Source organism: Haemaphysalis longicornis, unplaced genomic scaffold (genome assembly GCF_048455015.1).
Source record: "Haemaphysalis longicornis isolate Haplotype H1 unplaced genomic scaffold, Haemaphysalis longicornis Haplotype H1 scaffold_3, whole genome shotgun sequence".
Lineage (NCBI taxonomy): Eukaryota > Metazoa > Arthropoda > Arachnida > Ixodida > Ixodidae > Haemaphysalis > Haemaphysalis longicornis.
In genome coordinates, this window is record NW_027526335.1 from 20335704 (window position 1) to 20353370 (window position 17667).

Sequence of the window (17667 nt, forward strand, 5' to 3'; positions counted from 1 at the left end):
ACATGAGCTCACTCTGTGCTCCTAGATGAGGTCTTCGAAATTGGGTTTCTGCTTCTGGACTTAATCATAGCACCAGTGTATTGCCCAGATTTTCCTCATAAGCTTGCCTGAAAGTCTTGCCAAGATCAAAGTAATGAGCCCGCTTACTTTTATTTACGCACTCTTTGTTGGATTGAGATATGATCTTTTTTTTTCATGGCTCTCAAAAAAAAAAAAAAAAAAGAAAGCGTTATGCAAACCCGAACTGTTTTCGGTGGAGAATAATTATGCCGCTGCAACCCATAGGGAATCAGATTTCACGTCGCCATGCAGGTCAGTGACAGACGCATGAGCATTGCGCACACCTTTATTACCTCAAAGTTTATTAGCATAGGCAAATGAGCAGAATAGCAAGCTCGTATAGAGATTTCACCGACGGTTTGTGAGGCGCAAACAATACTATGCCAAATTTATTGTGCGTCAAACGAGCGTGCCGCTAAATTCGTTGAACCGCGATACCAATTAAATTAGTGCAGCTACACGTTTCTTTCTGCTCAGGAAATTCTTTTTTTTTTTCGTTGTTCCGGCGCACAAACAAAACTAGGCACTATCGGAAGTTACAGTTGAACTCGCCTTCCCTTGTTCACCCCTCAATCCCCGTGCCGGATTTTGCAATGCAGGCATCAGTTCCTGCTGTGTAGATACAATGGTGTGTGTCTCTGTGTGTGCGCGCGCGCGTGTTTCATGTATGGGAAACAGAGGATTATTTCGTATAACAAAAGCAGGAATCATGGTGGCAGCTCACACTGAAATGAATTGTGAAGTGGGGTAGAAAAAGTAAGCGTGCCATTTCGAATCCCGAAAGCATCCGTGCAATATATTCTCCTCGTGTTGGGTCAAGACTTAACACAGTTCAGTCTCGAACAATCTTTGGCGATTGTATCACGATCGTTTTCTGTTTGAACACTCCGCGTTCACTCTTTCACACTTTTTGCAAGTTGGTTACGCCTGCAAGGGGGCTTGTCCACAGGGATGCCTCCAGGCAGCGACAGTACATCGTCCCAGCAGATGTGAAGCGCAGGGCCCGTGGGTTTCTGACCGCCGTCTGAAGGGGCGAGGTCACTATCACTCCCAAAGAGTGAGTCTGTCTGAACAGAGGCGACAGTAAAGCGTTTCACCATCATCGTCCGTGGGTTGCCCCCAAAGCGCGTCAACCGTCGCTTTCGCCGTCTGTGTTGGTGGCTCGCGGAGAGTCCGCGTCCTCCAGGTCCTGGGAGGAGCTGCACACGTTCAGCTCGCCGTCGTCGCTGTCTCCGCACGGGGGCTGGGGCGAGTACGCGTCCCGGCGCGCCTTGCCCCTGCTGCTCGGAGCGGTGTCGCCGGCGGTGCTCCTCAGGGCAGCGCTGCAGCGGCACTGGTGGTGCCCCGGTGTGCGGCGTCCGTGGTGGTGTCCCTCCTTCTTGTACTTGACGCGCCTGTTCTGAAACCAGATCTTGACCTGCTTCTCGGACAGCTTGAGGTAGGTGGCGATCTCGATCCGCCGCAGCCGCGACAGGTACATGTTGGAGGTGAACTCGCGCTCCAGCTCCAGCAGCTGCGTGCTCGTGAAGGCGGTGCGCACGCGCTTGCCGCTCGTGCTCGAGCCGCTGTCGCCGCCGTCACCCGCCGTGAACGTGGAGGTCGCTGCCGTACCGCCCAAGGGACAGCTACCTGCGCCGAAAAAGAAGAGCACGTTTCATTCTCTTGCAAGAAAGAAAAACGTCGGTAGCGTGCCGTTCAGACTGCTTGAAAGTAACGCACGTATGGGCGTTACCATTGCGTTACAGCAGCACACGCGCGGAATGGGCGCTGCTGCAAAAAATTCCTCCCAGAACTGTTTTAGGGGACATTCATTTTCCTCTAGTCTTTCAAATAGTGCATTAAATGGCTTGAGAATAGTGAGACGAAGGAATCGCTGAGGCGGAGGCGACGTTGCGACGAACACATATTTATTCTAGAAAAGCATGATGATGACTACAACTGGAACGTGCATGTGGTGACTTCTTCTTCTTCACTTCTTCGCTTCTTCTCGTTGGTTTTCTACAAATAGGGCTGCACATCCAAGACAGCGTAAGACGAGACAACAGGCATGACAGTCACAGTGAAATTATAGAAATTAAAAAAGGACCTCATGCGGACACCTCAAGGCGTCACAGCCCACAGTGACGGCTGATGTACGGACGTGCGTATCTTGCCTGGGGTTGAGGACTCTCCCGCTATATTACTAAGTATTCGCGTTGCCATTTTTTGATGGGCCCGAAGCTGTTCGCAGAGAAGCCGCCGTTCTGAGTCTGTAGCAGCGCAACGGCTTCTAAAATGACAGATGGCGAAAAACGACTAAGACAAATAATTCTGTCGAAAAAATTGGCGCAGCTTTAACACTTGTAAACCTAGTTATCTCGAGCGGAAGCAACGACCATGCACACACTGTTTCGTGAGAGTTTGCCTTTGTTTGAGATTTCGCAGCCTGCCGTCTAGCTATATCTACGGTATTACTGGATTCAGCCTTTTGATTGCGCTCAAGAGCACGCCCAGACAGCCCAGCCCGCCCGCCATCGATGGCGAGACTGAGGGACCAAGCGCCGGTGAGGCTTCCGGTAAACTCACGCCCTGTCACGTGGTTCGCTTGCGCTGAAGCGTACGCACTGACGGCCCAGCCGGCGCTGTGAGATCAAGCGCTGGCGAAGCAGCCGTTTCACTCTCACCCAGTCATACGGTACCGCAGCAGCGAGGCACCGAGCGAGCAAAGCGAGAAGAAAGAAAGGTGCAGCTTGCGCGCCGGTTGCGGAAGGCCATTGGTGGCGCGATGAATAATGACCTTCGAATATGTAGGGTAGCAGAGCTTTCGCTCTAAAAAGCAGAATACGAGGTAAGGAGAGAGCTCGCGGTGCGGGAGGGGTGTGGCGTCGGTGCTGTGCTCGGCGGAGAGGGGGAGAAGGCGCACCGCAGCAGCACCAGAAACGCGGGGGATGGAAGAGAGAGTGGTGTCAAACGCCATACAGACCCTCCCGCCGCCAATTGCATGGACAGCGCCCCGGTCAGTCGTGTTTCGCTTCGTGAGTGAGCCTATAACCCCAAAATTGGCCAAGCTTGCACAAAATCGCGCAAGGAAGGCTTGAACCACGGCGAAGCTGGTGGATTTCTTTCTATGCAAGCACTGAAGGCCACACCATCACGCATTGAGTTATGTTTGAACATGTTTATTTACATGTTCAGTCGTTGCTTTCACTGTGGTAGTAGTAGTCATCGCATACCCATCTATATAGTTCGTCTTCCTCGTGGTGGAACGCAGCAGCACGCGCTAGAACCGGCGGCAACCGTATTCGCGAACTGGGCGTCTGAAGCGCGTGCTGTCTTGTTCTCATCCCTTGAGGCGTGGACGCGCGTGAACTGTTTTCTTGGTATTTTTTTGCGAGCGCCACGCGCAAGCCTTGACGACCCTCATGAGGCACGTGCTCACGTGGGCGGTAAACGGCGGAAGTGTCCATGAACCAGTTTTCTGATGACGCCGCACACCGCACACAGTATACGGACAGCAACAACAGCTTCGCTGTTAAAAAACCGAACCAGCTTTGCTTGGGAACTCGCCCCCACTTGAATGGTTCGGCCCACCATTTCTCTTTAAACAACGATATCGCCATTAATAAAACAGATCTGATTGTGGGGTTTAACGCGCCGACGCAACGCAGACGATGAGGCGCGCCGTAGTGGAGGGCTCCGGATTAATTTTGACCACCTTGGGATCTTTATCGTGCGCCAAAATCTCGTACACACGGGCGTTTTTGCTTTTCGCCTCCATCAGAAAAGCGGCCGCCGCGGCCGGGAATCGAACCCGCGACCTCGTGCTCAGCAGCGCAACATTAATAAAACAGCCGCCTCATAAATTGATTGATTGATTGTAGGGTTTAACGCGCCGACGCAATGCAGGCGATGAGGCGCGCCGTAGTGGAGGGCTCCGGATTAATTTTGACCACCTGGGGATCTTTAACGTGCGCCGAAATCTCGTACACACGGGCGTTTTTGCTTTTCGCCTCCATCAGAAAAGCGGCCGCCGCGGCCGGGAATCGAACCCGCGACGTCGTGCTCAGCAGCGCAACGCCTTAGCCACTGAGCCACCTTGGCGAGTGCCTCATAAATTCAGTCGCCTGGTGTCTTGCAGGGAGGTCCCTACCAAAAGGTATTTATAGAATTGAAGTTCTGCAGTCTGTCGAATGCATGCATGGCACCTAAAGGGGGGATAGGAGAAGGTCTACTAAACCAGCTAATTAAATAACATCGATTAGCCCGTTATATAGATTGTTTTTTTCTGGAAATAATAAATTTTATGATCCAATATTTTAATTATTTATTATGTTTATAACTACGGCGTGTACATTGAGTGGTAGTGGGCTGTAACTCAAATTTTCTGCTCGTGACCTCAATGGGACTCGTCATTTAATACGTGAAACGGCACCGACGTTTACCTTATGCCAGCATAGTCATGGCAATTGTTCTGTTAGTCAACTGCCTTGCTTGGCCTTCAGAATTCGCCTGCCGTTTCACCCCCCGTCCGCGTGGCCTATTTTTTTTTTTTTTTTTTTTGAATAATGGATAAGGCGTCTGACTTCGGATCAGAAGACTGCAGGTTCGAGTCCTGTCGCGGACGCTGTGTCGTTTTTTTTTTTTTTCCCTTATCATTAACTTCATTGCTAACGCCACGTGTAAGGGAATTCAAAAAAAGCCAATATTAGTGACACCTTGGTTTCGTGAAGACAGCGTCGTGCAGCGAGAGAGTGATTTTGAGCGAATTATAAAAAGAGTACGTTGTGTTCACTGCAGTCCCTTGAAAGCGTAGCTCACAACAAGCACAAGGACAGTGCGGTGAAGTTTGCAACAGAGTTATCAGCGGAAGATCTCTAATAACTTTAATGAGAATTCTAAAAAAAATTACATTTGATCATAATTAATAAGCATTTACGCTGGATGGGAAGGAGTTGTAAGGCTGTCTTAGTGGGACTGGTGGCGTCCTGTCAGAAAACTAATGCATTTTCCCGTAGACCGATCGGTCGACCTAAAAGTTTAGATAAGACCTCTGGGCAGCCTACGCATGTGTGAAACCGCTTCCATTGTGTCCAAACGGTTACAGGAAAATTGCGAAAAAGGAGCGGTTCTAGATAACACAACACACGCATCGATCACAAAGAAGGAGTACAAAAGTATACCTTTTTCTCATAAGCCACGAATCGGTATACATTTAGATCGTTCGTAGATGCGTTTACTTAGTCCGCGAAAAATCATCGCATGGGATTGTTCTTCGTTTGCGATTTCGGTCTTCGGAGATTTGACGATCGATGGGACGCACTCTCGGTGCAGGTTGGATGCACGTCTAGCGAAGGTTTTGACGCCCTTTTGACGCAGTTTTGACGTGAGAAGGCTTTTGCACTGCTTTCAACCTTTTTTGTAGGAAGGGATGGTAAATTTTTTTATTGCGGTTACGTTTTCAGGCGGTACTTAAAACAATATTATAGCAGAGTGATATGGTTCAGTGCCCATAAGTAGGTTCTTCAATTTTAAATTTGATTTGTCGTAAACTCAGGAGGAAGATTTTTTTTTGGTTCTTTACGAGTTGTTATGTTCTCTCTCCCTTTTTTTGGGGGGGGGGGGGGGGGGGGGGGGGGAGTGGATGCAAGATCCTAGCAATTGATTTCGGAGCTTATAGAGCTTTAGCAGTCGCCTTCTTACGCGTGAAGGTGTGTTATGGCTACAAAAACGTTTCGGTGTACACAAATATTGGTTGCACAATGATGAAGACACTACAAAAATTCAGCATTTGTTGTAATACATGTGAGCATATTCGTCAGTGTTCGCGTTCGCAAACGCAGCCCGCTGTTTTCATTTGACGAGCGGGTCCGTATATCGGACTTTCGCAGGGGATGCAGTAAATTCGAACTTATTAAGAGGGTAAAACTGAAGAGTCGGCCAGTGCAGTGGGCGCATTGGACGGTCTCGGATGAACGACCATTGTGCAGTAATGGTGAGAAGTGTGATAGGCTCACAACGAGCAGCAACGCCTGCAGCAATAAAGAGGGACTGAGAGAGAAAGAGAGAGAGAGAGAGAGAGAGAGAGAGAGAGGAAAAAAGGAAAACGCAGAAAAAAAAGAAAGAAAGAAAGAAAGAAAGAAAGAAAGAAAGAAAGAAAGAAAGAAAGAAAGACAAAACACAGTCAGACTTTGCCAATCCCCCAGAGTGGGTAACTGCCATTCTTGTTATGGCTCCAACCAACCAACCAACCATCTCCACCCCGTGGATGACGGCGAGGGTGCGGAGTATGGGGTCTCGAAATGACATCCAAGTTGAGCCCCGAGTGACATCCGATTTGCACCCCGACCATCATTCTATTTGAGCCGTGAGTTGCACCTTGATTATTCCCTAAATGAAACTGCAACTCACGGTTAAAATCGAGTTTCGCTTGATTTTCCCTTGATGGTGGTGTGCGCGCGGATGGACGCGGACAGACACTGGGAGGTCCTAAGGCACTCCGCGCCGTTACAGGCGAGGGAGTAGGCCAATGGGTAAGACGACTGACACTAACTCTGTCTGGTCTACCACGCACAGGCTCTAATCCTGCCAATGCCTATGTGAATTTTTTGTGATTGTAAAATGCTATGCGCACGCACGCGGGCGGACACTGTGCGGTCCCAAGGTACTTCGCACCTAGAAGAATGAAAGAAAGAACGGTCCATGTTGACTTTAATAAAGTGACAGAAATAGCGTTAAAGATGAACGCAGAATAAACGCAACGGTTCACACCGATGACGAAGAACGAGTAAAACTAGGTCCGTGCCCGACGCACAAGAACTGTGTCTCAAGACATGGAATAAGAGCTGCTGGTTAGTCCACGTGGTGGCTGTTTGGCATTGACGGAGCCGAAAACGACACAAATATTAAAGGCAGCGCTGTGCATGTCCGCTACTACCCTCCATTCTGTATTTAGCGCTGCTTATCTCATTAAAAAGGCGATGTTCCAACCAACATTAAGATAGGTTTTTAATCTAGTCTGTGTCCTCCAACCTCACGCCGAATATCCGGAGAGGCCAACGGCGCAAGACATGCCGGGACGGAGAGAGATTCGGTGCGCCTACACCGTCCATTCATAGCAGCCAGGCCACCTCGAAGCTTCTAGCGCATTCCCAGGCTTAGTCGGCATAAACGAAAAGGAGAACTACATGACACTAGTCTTCCTTCGAAATTCGAGCCGAGCGAAGCTTCAAGTGTAGCCTGCTAGACAGCCCCTCTTCCTTTTTTCAGTGCTCTTGGTGCGCTTTCAGCGTGCAAGAATAATTTTCTCTGGCTACCTGTGATCCACAACCGGTTTTTCCATTTTGTGTGTTCATGAGTATTTTTGCAAAAGGTCGTCAAATTGCGAAGCGTTCAGCTAAATAAATAATCATCATACCAAATTAAAAAAAAAAGCCTTCAGCGTTATACTAAGTTGGTCTGGTAGCGGTTTTCTTGAGGAAAGGCAGAAATATTCGGTGACAGAGAAACATGAAAAAGACAAAACAAGGCGTTGAGTGAGAACCTCTCTAAACTGCCTCCACATCTTTTTATCGCCGTTCTTCAACAACTGAGACACTTGCACTCATTAGGCATAAATTCCAACGGGCCATAAATTTGTGGTGAATAGCTTTGTTAGATTTATTTTTATTATTTATACAAAAACGCGGTGACCCTACAAGTTTTCATTTATAGCAAAGAAATGATCGTTTAGCCGTATTCTTTCTTTATATAGCTTAGTTTTTCGATTTCCCGTTAACCAAACGTTCCGATATAAATATACGGGCTCAAACTTACGCTTCACAACCCATCAACATGGAGTTTAACCGAATGGAGACCGATAGCTTACCAAAAACGGTAAAACAAGCACCCCGAAGTTTTAGGTGCACAAATGTGTTTGCTTGAATTTTGTAGAGAAGAGATCTGTGCAAGCGGCCCCAATAGCCGAAATTCGCCACACAACATTGCGGCCTCGTAAAACGCGGCCACTGCAATCCGTCTTGCGATGTTTCTCATTTCGCGCTTCGCGCTCAGATTCTTGTGGCGTCGGAGGCCCACACCAGCTTCGTTCGTAGTAATACCCCAAACCAGAAGTTTCCCCACGCTTCGCCTCGTGTTGCGTGAACTTTCCTTTCTTCTCAATGCAAGTCACGCACCAGCGAGCAATAACATCTCAGTGGTGACCGCCGATACTGCTCAAGCTTATACTTCTACCGCTGATTGTTTTTGGCCGAGACGTGCATTGAAAACATGTAGCGCCTGGCGTTTGTTCAGCGTACAGAGGAGGGAAGCCTGCAGCTGTTGTTGAGTCATTTTTTTGTTTACTGAAAAAATCTGGAGTCGTTGGCCTGAAATTGAGTCAGCTGTTTGATGTAACGCTATCAATAAATAAAAAAAAAATGAAACCGACTATGCCTCAGACATGTGTCCGAAGTGCCACACGGTGCAATCAAGCACAATCCCAGGCAGTATTACAAAAAAGCACATCACTGCAGCATCGTGAGTATTAACGACACAAAGCTAAAAACACAACGGCAGCTAACAACACAGAGAGTAAGTCCCTACAGTACGGAGTCCTTTCTTGAAAACACACACACAAAAACAGTCATCCGGGGCATTCAACGCATGGTCAAAGCGGCTAATATGACAGGACTCACAATTTTGCGTCCTGAATGAAGATTAAAGTCGCCTGCATTCCAAGTGACAGTCGGGTATTGTATGGGATGTTTATTTTCTATGCAAGATCAAGAGCATTGATCTCAAGATTGTGCGGAGCCGATGTAAGCCGGTCCTGTGTAGATTTTAGAAAGCAAAGGACGAAACTAATAAAAACTAGGAAATCAAACTCGCCGTCAGTAATGGATATGGAGCAGGAGTTACGATTAACGTTCCAGAAAGAATTTCCAATCTTAAAACATATGGTGGTGGCGAAAGCGTGCACATAATTAACGACAATCTAACTACGGTACTCACATAATTAGCAGTCGCTGTAGGCGGGAAAAATAGAGAAAATAAACTGGTAAACCATCTGAGAAAACTAAGAAACTTAGTAAGAAGCGCAGGAACATAAAGTGTCAGGAACGAATGAGGAGAAAAAAAAATGTTTATCGCAACCGATAACCGATAAAATAAAAATGTAAATCGAATTCGCGCAGTTGCGAAACAAGGCTATATATATATATATATATATATATATATATATATATATATATATATATATATATATATATATATATATATATATATATATATATATATATATATATATATATATATATATATAGTGACATACGCGCATACAAGATGCAAAAAATGGAGAGGCATCAAACCGGGGCAGGACTTCGAAAGGACACTGAAGCGAGTTGTAAATGATTGCCTACACACCTTACGCATGCCTAAAACTCGTAAGCCATGCTCCAAATTTATCCGGCCGATTCAAATGTACTTTTAAACGAGAAAAGTGCGATCTAATGTGCCGCCCCTGCCTCACCAACCTACCTGCTGGTTTTCTAACGCCGGATTGGACGACGCACTGGGAAATCCGCGCGGCTAAATTTAGCGATTTGCGAGCGAGGGAAAAAAATAACGTTTTGACGGTTGAGAAATCATTGAAACACATAATAAGTGAGGCGTCGCGGCGCCGCTGTGGCCGTCGCGAATGGCACCTGGTTTTTTTTTTTTTTTCTGCAGCCTATCACAAGTAAACTACGACTGTATAGGCTTCCGCTAAAAAGTCATATTGCAAATTACATAAGTTACTCCAGGAAGTTACACTGCAATATGCAGCCAAAGATTAGGTTAAAATAAATGTATGTATTCAGAGACGAAAACTGGCAATATAGTGAACAACATGGATCATATTAAGAAAGTAGCGGAAAGCTACGTTTGCGCGCTATCAACGTTAGACCGGGAAACATTGCTGAGAAGAGTTTCCGTTCGCAAGGTACAAATAGCGACTGAAGACGCGGCTAGGAGGCGCTCGAAGTGCTGAAGAGAGGGAAAGACGCAGCAGACGACAGCTGGGAGTCTTCTAAAGGACGGAGAACACTGCGCTATAAAAGCTAGACTTGAGTCTCTAAAGAAACTTTGTTCTCTCTCTCTCTCTCTCTCTCTCTCTCTCTCTCTCTCTCTCTCTCTCTCTCTCTCTCTCTCTCTCTCTCTCTCTCTCTCTCTCTCTCTCTCTCTCTCTCTCTCTCTCTAAAAATTATTCTCAGACCTCTTAAGGACATTTAAGGCATCCCTAAAAGAACGCTAACATAATTCTAATCGACAAGGGAAGAAATGTCAAACAGTTAAATAATAACATATCCGTCATCCTAATCTCGTGTACAAGTTGTTCACTAAGCTATTAGTTAACCGTGTAAACGACACTCTAGATTCCCAACAACGTAGGAAAGAAGCAGTATTTAACAACGGCTACTCAAATTTCAATCCTATTCGTGCCATCAACCAGGTTAGTAAAGCGAAACTTGAGCGAGTTGGTGATGCGTGTTGAACCACAGCGCAAACAGCAAGACACAGGACGATAGCAAGAGGACACACAAAGCGCTGATTTACAACTGGATTTTATTTTCTCGAATGACGCCAAATATAAACGAAACTGAAGGAAACAAAACATGAAAAAAACGCATGAAAAACCGGCACGAATAAACGCAGAACCAACCCGACAACATCAATCAGGTAATGAATAAATCCGCGGAGAACAATACATGCGTTAAAGTGACATAATACGAAAAAGCGTTTGAGTAAGTTAGCACTGCCTCAGTAATGGAAGCATTGATATACCAAGGAGTAACGATACTTACATAAAGCTAACCGAGGATACGTGCGAAGGATGAGCGGGTACAATAAACCTCAATTAGAAAAGTGGGAAGTTCCCTACCAGGAAGAGCGTCAGGTAAGGAGGCACCTCTTCTCCGATGTTATGTAAGGCCTGCCTAGAGGGTAATTAGCGATATTGATTGGAAGGAGTCAGGGGCACGAGTAACTGGAGAATGTTTAAGCCACTTGAGATTTGCAAATGACACCGTCTTGTTCGGCGAGCCGGGAGATGGCCTGTAAAGGTTGCTGTAGGAATTATGCTCTGTAAGCTCGGACGTAAGGCTGAAGATAAATATAAAGTAACGAAAAGTATTGTTAAAGAAGCTTGCAGAAAGCCCCGCTCCCACTTAAGTAATAGAAAACGAGAACTGAATGAATATGACTATCTTGTACAAGTTTTCTGTGCTAATCGAATTCCTGAGGAAGAAACGAGGCGTGAAAAGCATGTGCCGGGGCACATCCGGCAAACACTATCAATGTGATGTGATTCGCGATGTGACTAGATTTCTGTTTATGCCTGCCAAATTTATTGTTTCTGCTCTTGTGCGTTGTTGTTTGCACCCCTCTCGCCTTGTAAAAATGCCTTACGGCGCAGCAGGTTTTCTGAAATAAACAAATAAAGTAGGCTACCCTGTTAGTGACAGTGATAGTAGACAATAAATGTGTATCACAAGTGTTGATTCTAGAGGCAGAAACATGGTGACTAATTAATCACCTCAGAAGGGAACTTAGGTCATCTTAAAACAGCCAAAGAAAGAATGAGGGTGCGAGTAAGAAACGAGTAAGGGTATGAAACGAGCGCCTTAGATTAGACAGCAAACGCGTGGAACATATCCTAGCTTAAATTAGGAGCTAAAAGCGCCATTGGGCAACCGAAAATGGGAATTGACTTTAATTGAATTTATTTCAGCATAAATAAAAATACACGATGAAAGCATTACAGGAGGAGGTCCAAAAGTCAGCGACTGTCGGGGGGACCTCCTATATCTACTAGGTGGAATAACGGTGCGATAAAGGGTTCAGTGGTTTAGACTAGTACAAAACGAGTGAAAACAACACAAGTATAAAAACAAGCTAACTGACGAGAAGAAGTGGCAGTAGCACCTTATAAGAATATTTTTGGGTACGGAATGGACTCGAGCAGCACAGGATAGGAGCTGTTGGAAGTCTATGTCAGAGGACTTCGTCCTGCGGTGGATAACAATAATGATTATGGTGCCTCGATGTCGGCGTCTTTTTACACTTTTGTGAGGAGAGGCGAAACGTGCCTTGATATGAAACGCGACATAAAGTCCGAGAGGCGGAATGGTGAAGAATGTGACGACGAGAGGCGGGAGTGACATTGTTTTAGAGGAGCAATTGACAAGGAGCTCCACACGCAACCATAAGGTTGGATGAAGACTCCGGCAACAGAGGTGAGTGATGAGGGCAGCGATCAGGAGATATAAAAATAGAAATATTTTTGAAGACAGCGACAAGAGGGTGACGACGATAGCGCAGCGTGGGCGACAATAAGAGCTGGTAAAAGTGGGAACGGGGATTCAATTACAATAGTGAAGATGGTAAAGAGTAGCGATGTACAGAAAAGGCAAATAGAAGATCATTCAAGCGTCGAGTGGTTAAGGTCCATGAACAATTTTCTTGAAGCGTTCATATGTCAGGCTAGGTGCTCACACTTTGCAGAAAACTGACGCCACGTTCAGCCAGTATACGATCGTTAAGGTGGTGTCTTTGCAATCCTTTACGTGTAAGCGCATGTTCGGCGAAATCGCGCAGCTCCAATTGAAATTCGTTGAAAAATGTAACACTTCGGTTCAATTGATCGCACACACCGTCACGGGGCGCCGCAAGAAGTCACGTTAAGATCGCGTGTGGCGTATTAATACTTTGGCTGAGCGAAACTTCGCGTTTAATGCTATTCACATTATTATGTGGGTAGTCAGTGTTGTTTTTCGATATTAATCTACCTTAACCTTCGTATCTTTGTTTTAAGCTGGTCAGAATTTATTTGGAGCAGCCGCAGAGTTTTCCCGTGGGCGCCCGTCGACTGTTCTTTCAACTGATTGTCTCCGCAGCGATGGTGCTACACGTAGGATTCAGATATGACCTTTGTATCGGCCCTCATCTCTATTGACGTTTCTTAGTAGGCCGTCCATGTTTGCGCAATGATAATTTCCTGATCACAACCTGAACGTGTCTCCTTTCACACGTTAAGGCAAGAATCCCACTTTCATGTTAATGCCCAGAAAAATGGACTCATTGGCGACATTTCGCTAGCACATTGTTTCAACGTACACCCTGAATGAATCTTTCGGGACTTGAGACGACAAAAATTGCAGGGCAGGAGAAAAAGTTCATAGCATACCTATATAGAAACACACTACGTCTACTGGTGTCTTCGTGGCCCTTGAAAACAAGAAACTGACATGTTGAAGAATGGGATCATAAACAACCTTAATTGTCCTAGAAGAAATATTTGCTCAACCTTATCACTTACCCTCACAGTCATTACAACAGAACGGGATTAGTAGCGGATGCCATAATTTTGTGTCTCACGCAGTCCCTGATGATTGCAGCGTTATAGTATATTAACGGCAGTATGGAGCAAGGATCGGCTAACATTTTTATCTTTACTGCCATACAGTTGCGGAGTATTTGCCACTTTGTTTGTACGAACTTTATAGTGTTTAGCTTTATTGTTAAAAATCTTATGTAGCACAACAGCGCAGTATATATCCTGCAAAGCTGTCGCCGCGTATGCACAGCCTATTCGGTGTTACCCACCACATTTTTGTTATAAGGTTACAGTCGTTTAAGGAGTTTAAGTTTTGTTTGCGAATACGATTATTGGTTGCTAATTGCTTTAACAACTTTTTGAGGGCAGACGCATCTTAGGTCGAATTACGCTGTACAAACACGACAGATAACATTGAAATCTCTCGCGATTGATACTTATGGTGAATGTGCACCCTGATTAGCCTACTTTCGAAGCTCAAAGCACAGTTGGTGTCGGCGTGCCTCCGTTCGGGAACGACGTAAGTACCACAGAAGGCATTCCGCATAAAGGTTTGCGGATGCACATGCATAACATCACGAAGGCCCGATGTCCAGTAGATGTTGTGGTTCACGGAACAAGCTTAGCGTATATGTAAGTGTGTGCCGCGAGCAGCACTGACTTGTTTATTTATGCATTGTCAAAAATTGGTAAAAAGAATATTCATTATCTCCCAGAAGAAAACCTTCCGGATAGGTTGCCTCACGCATAAACAGTGAAGTCTGTATTGTGCCGGGCGCACACAAGCAAGCCTGCGAGAGACAACGCACACGTGTGCATGCGGACCGGCAAGCTTTATAACTGCAGGCAATGCGCTAGTCAATCTGAGGACGATAAAGTTCTTTCCGCAGTCGTCACGCATGAGGTATAGGACGCTTAACTATTCTTGCTGCCCGTCAGAGGAATTAGTACGAATTTTAAATTTATAGATCAATTTTTAATTATCCAGAGACTCCTTGGCGACAAAGCTAATCATGTTTGATACAACGTCAGAAATACCAGGAACACCAACTCACCATTCTCGCTTTTGACTTTGCCGCCTGCTCCTTGGGACACGGGAGAGAGTGAACTGTCGCCATTCACTCGCGCAGTCCTCCGCGAATCCTCCGTAGGGGTCGTTAGGCCCGCGCTAGCAGAGGCGGCGTAATGTTCGAGGCCGTGGTGATGCGGCTGGAAGACGGACGCCGGAAAATCTACGGCAGCGCGCTGCACGGGCGACCCCGACACCAGCAGCGTTGTGGCGGGAAGCGTGGTCGCGCCGACCTGCGGTCCTCGCACGCACAGCGCGCAGCAGGGAAACCAGGAGGGCAGCAGAGCCGACGGGTCCGATCTCCGGCAGAACAGGTGCTGCTGGTGCGTCCCGGTGGCGCCATGGTGTTGCATGAGCAGGGGCGCCGGCGGCAGCATGGGTGCGAACCAGCTCGAGACTGCAGCGGCAGCTGCCCCACGGGACCTCGGACGATGGTCCCGGGACGACTTCGAGGACTTGGTCAGCAGGGAGTCCACGTAGAACGACTTGGAGGAAGGCATCGGTGATCTTGCTCCGAATGACTCCGCTTTCGGAAGTGCTCCGGGTTGTTGTCTCCTCATTAAACTCTGCTGTGGCTGTCAGAAAGATCCGTCCTCATGGCGCCTCCTCTAACAATCTCATACGCGGCAAGTACCGGTCGAAAGGGCAATTTAATACATGGCAGACTCGGGAACAGTAGCCTACTCGATGGGTGGATCGACCAGGGCATACAATCTTGCCGTACTTAGCTTACACATCACGACATTGCGACGGACATTAATAAGCACGTGGATGTTCATGGGACGAAGGCACTGGCTCCGGAAAATGTCTGTATCTCGCCCTACGTAAACCGTTCCAATTTTCCCTGCCCGCCGACGTCGCGCGGTGCGACACGTGCCTTCCCGGAAAGAGCGCCACCCGCCCCCTGCGGGACGTCCAAGAGCAACACGCGCAGCGGCGACCTCAACCACCACGAGCCCGAGTGCAGTTGTGCGCGACGACCGAGCTGGTTTCTTTGCAGAGCTGCCGACTCGAGTCCGGGGCCTGGCCCCCGCTCCCTCTCCTTCGGGTCGAGTCAATCCCCAGATACCTGTTGCGAGACCGCTTTGGGCGAAACAAAGTACGCACAGACATGCGATGTCGCGCGGGGGTCCAACGTAAACCTATTCCGTCAAATCTCTCCCCACGGTCCAATCGGGACGCCGAGGCGGAAGAGGGGAAGGGGGTCGGCCATGAAAGGAGGGGGGGGAGGGGGGGCGTGCTTCGCCCCGCTGAGCCCCCCACCGAAGTGCGGTGAAAGGAGCGGGGGACGCGAAAAGGGCCCGCCAGAGAATCGGGACACGCGACGCGACACAAAAGCTCCCGACAATACGGAGAGGAGGCTAAAAAGAAGAGCTCCCTAAGTAGTGGGCTCGCTTGCCTTCGGCGGCCATCCTCTCCGCTCCCAACGGGCCCTCCTCTCCCAAACAGATTGGGATAATAATGACTGACAATTATTGCGGAAAGGGGAGCGACAGGAGAGGGGGCGACGCTGACATGCGCCTCCCACGCGCTACCATCCCGTCCGCTTATTGGACGCTCCAGCGAAAGTTACGCTACTTTATACCGCTTAGGCAGGGCCCATACAGGGTTCGAGCGTTAGATAAGTGTCGAAGCAGTCGGAAAACGTTTAGAGTCATTCCGAGTATTTACTTCCACTGGATCGGGCGGTTTATCAAAGAGTTGGCTCTCCATGCTTCAGTTGCGCAGAGGGCAATTGAAACGGTCGTCCTTAAATTGCCCCGCGGAAAGCCGAGCGGTAGCAATCGGCCCTCGATCGGCAATATGGTTCGTGTGCTGTGCACCGCCACCGATCCCCTCTGTGTGGACTAACTGCCTGCTGGGCCTATTGGTAGACAGTTTCGTGAATTATTATGCGATATCAGGCAGCTTAAACAAACAGTTAATGTTTTTTTCCCGTAATTTTAGACCTTGTTTTGCGTTCATGTCTCCCTCGTCAGAAATGACTAGCACGTGTGCTCTCCTCACTCTTATAATACCCGTGCTACACGAGCGTTTCGAAGGCCTTTGAGTCGAATGTCCTTTGACTCAAATGACACCTTTGAGCTGCTACACGACGTTTTTCAAAGGCCTTTGGTTCAAATGCCATTTGAGTCAAAGGAGCACGACAACTGACCTTTGAGAGACTCAAAGGCCTTTGAAACGCGAACGGTCGTACCCTCGGGCTCAGTTTCTGCAAGCCGTAATAACAAAACCAATTATTTACGAGAAAAACTTTGTGTTTGAAGTGCAAGATCTTAATAATTTTTCACTTGTTCGCTTGTTTTCGTTCTTTCCCACTCGCTCTACGACTACGAGGTGACTTGGTACTCTCAACACCGGCGGTGCGAAAAAAGACAAAAAGAAGCTGGCTGCCTTGTGCATGTTTTGTTCGCGCTTGTAGATAGTTATCAATTTGGTCTCTAATAATTGCTTTTTTGCCCATTTTAACTCTAAAATTACATTTTCGCCAAGAACGAAACATGGCAGCAGTGGCGACACCAAAACATGGCGGGCGAACGCGGAAACTTTCAACTGCCTTTGAGAATCGCCGTGTAGGTCGGCGAAACTCCTTCCAGTTCGAATGGCATTTGAAATTTCGAAGGTCCTTCGACTGAAATGTCCTTCCAAACGCTCGTGTAGCACGGGTATAAGAAGCTAAGGCTGAGACCCTAACATAACCAAACCCCGTGTTCTCGTAAGTAACTACTGTTCTAGTCGTTAACACTGCTAAAGCTGTGCAGTTAAACGTAAAGAAATGTGCTGATTATTATAATCGATTTTCTGGGGCCACGAATTAAGAGCGAGACCCACTCTCTAAAGTGCACAGCGAGATCCAAAGTGACCCGAAGTGAATGCTTTGCCAGTGTACTTAGGCAGCTACGAAAATCAATAGTTTTTCAAGTGCAATTGTATTTATGCAAGATTGTCTCTTCGCAAGGCAGCCTAAAAGAGGCATGTTTGAGACCTGTGAGGAACGTATTTGATATTCCGTGTCAGGCTTGCCTTTGCGGCAGTTTGTTCTATTGTAAATTGTCGTGCTGGAAGGGGAAAAAAAGGTAAGCATATACCCCACTGCAGTCTTCTTGCTTTTTCTTGTCTGTTTTTATTTGTTCCAATGAACCGCATACCCCCTTTGTGACGCCCGCGATGACATTGGCGGCAAATGAACAAATGAAATAAAATAAAA

The 17667-nt window shown here is 47.3% G+C and overlaps 1 protein-coding gene and 1 non-coding gene across 2 annotated transcripts in view; one reads left to right on the forward strand and one right to left on the reverse strand.

The window, feature by feature from the left end:
* Positions 1-342: 342 nt before the first annotated feature.
* LOC144173188 (homeobox protein Hox-A3-like) overlaps positions 343-17667 on the reverse strand; it is a 35979-nt gene continuing 18654 nt past the window's right edge. Inside the window, exon 2 of the mRNA XM_077701694.1 lies at positions 343-1689. Within this exon, the coding sequence (XP_077557820.1) occupies positions 1190-1540 (351 nt within the window). The 5' untranslated portion in view covers positions 1541-1689 and the 3' untranslated portion in view covers positions 343-1189. The remainder of the gene's footprint in view (positions 1690-17667) is intronic.
* Positions 4566-4663, forward strand: Trnar-ucg (transfer RNA arginine (anticodon UCG)). The gene has a single exon. It is a non-coding gene; the product is annotated as a tRNA-Arg (tRNA).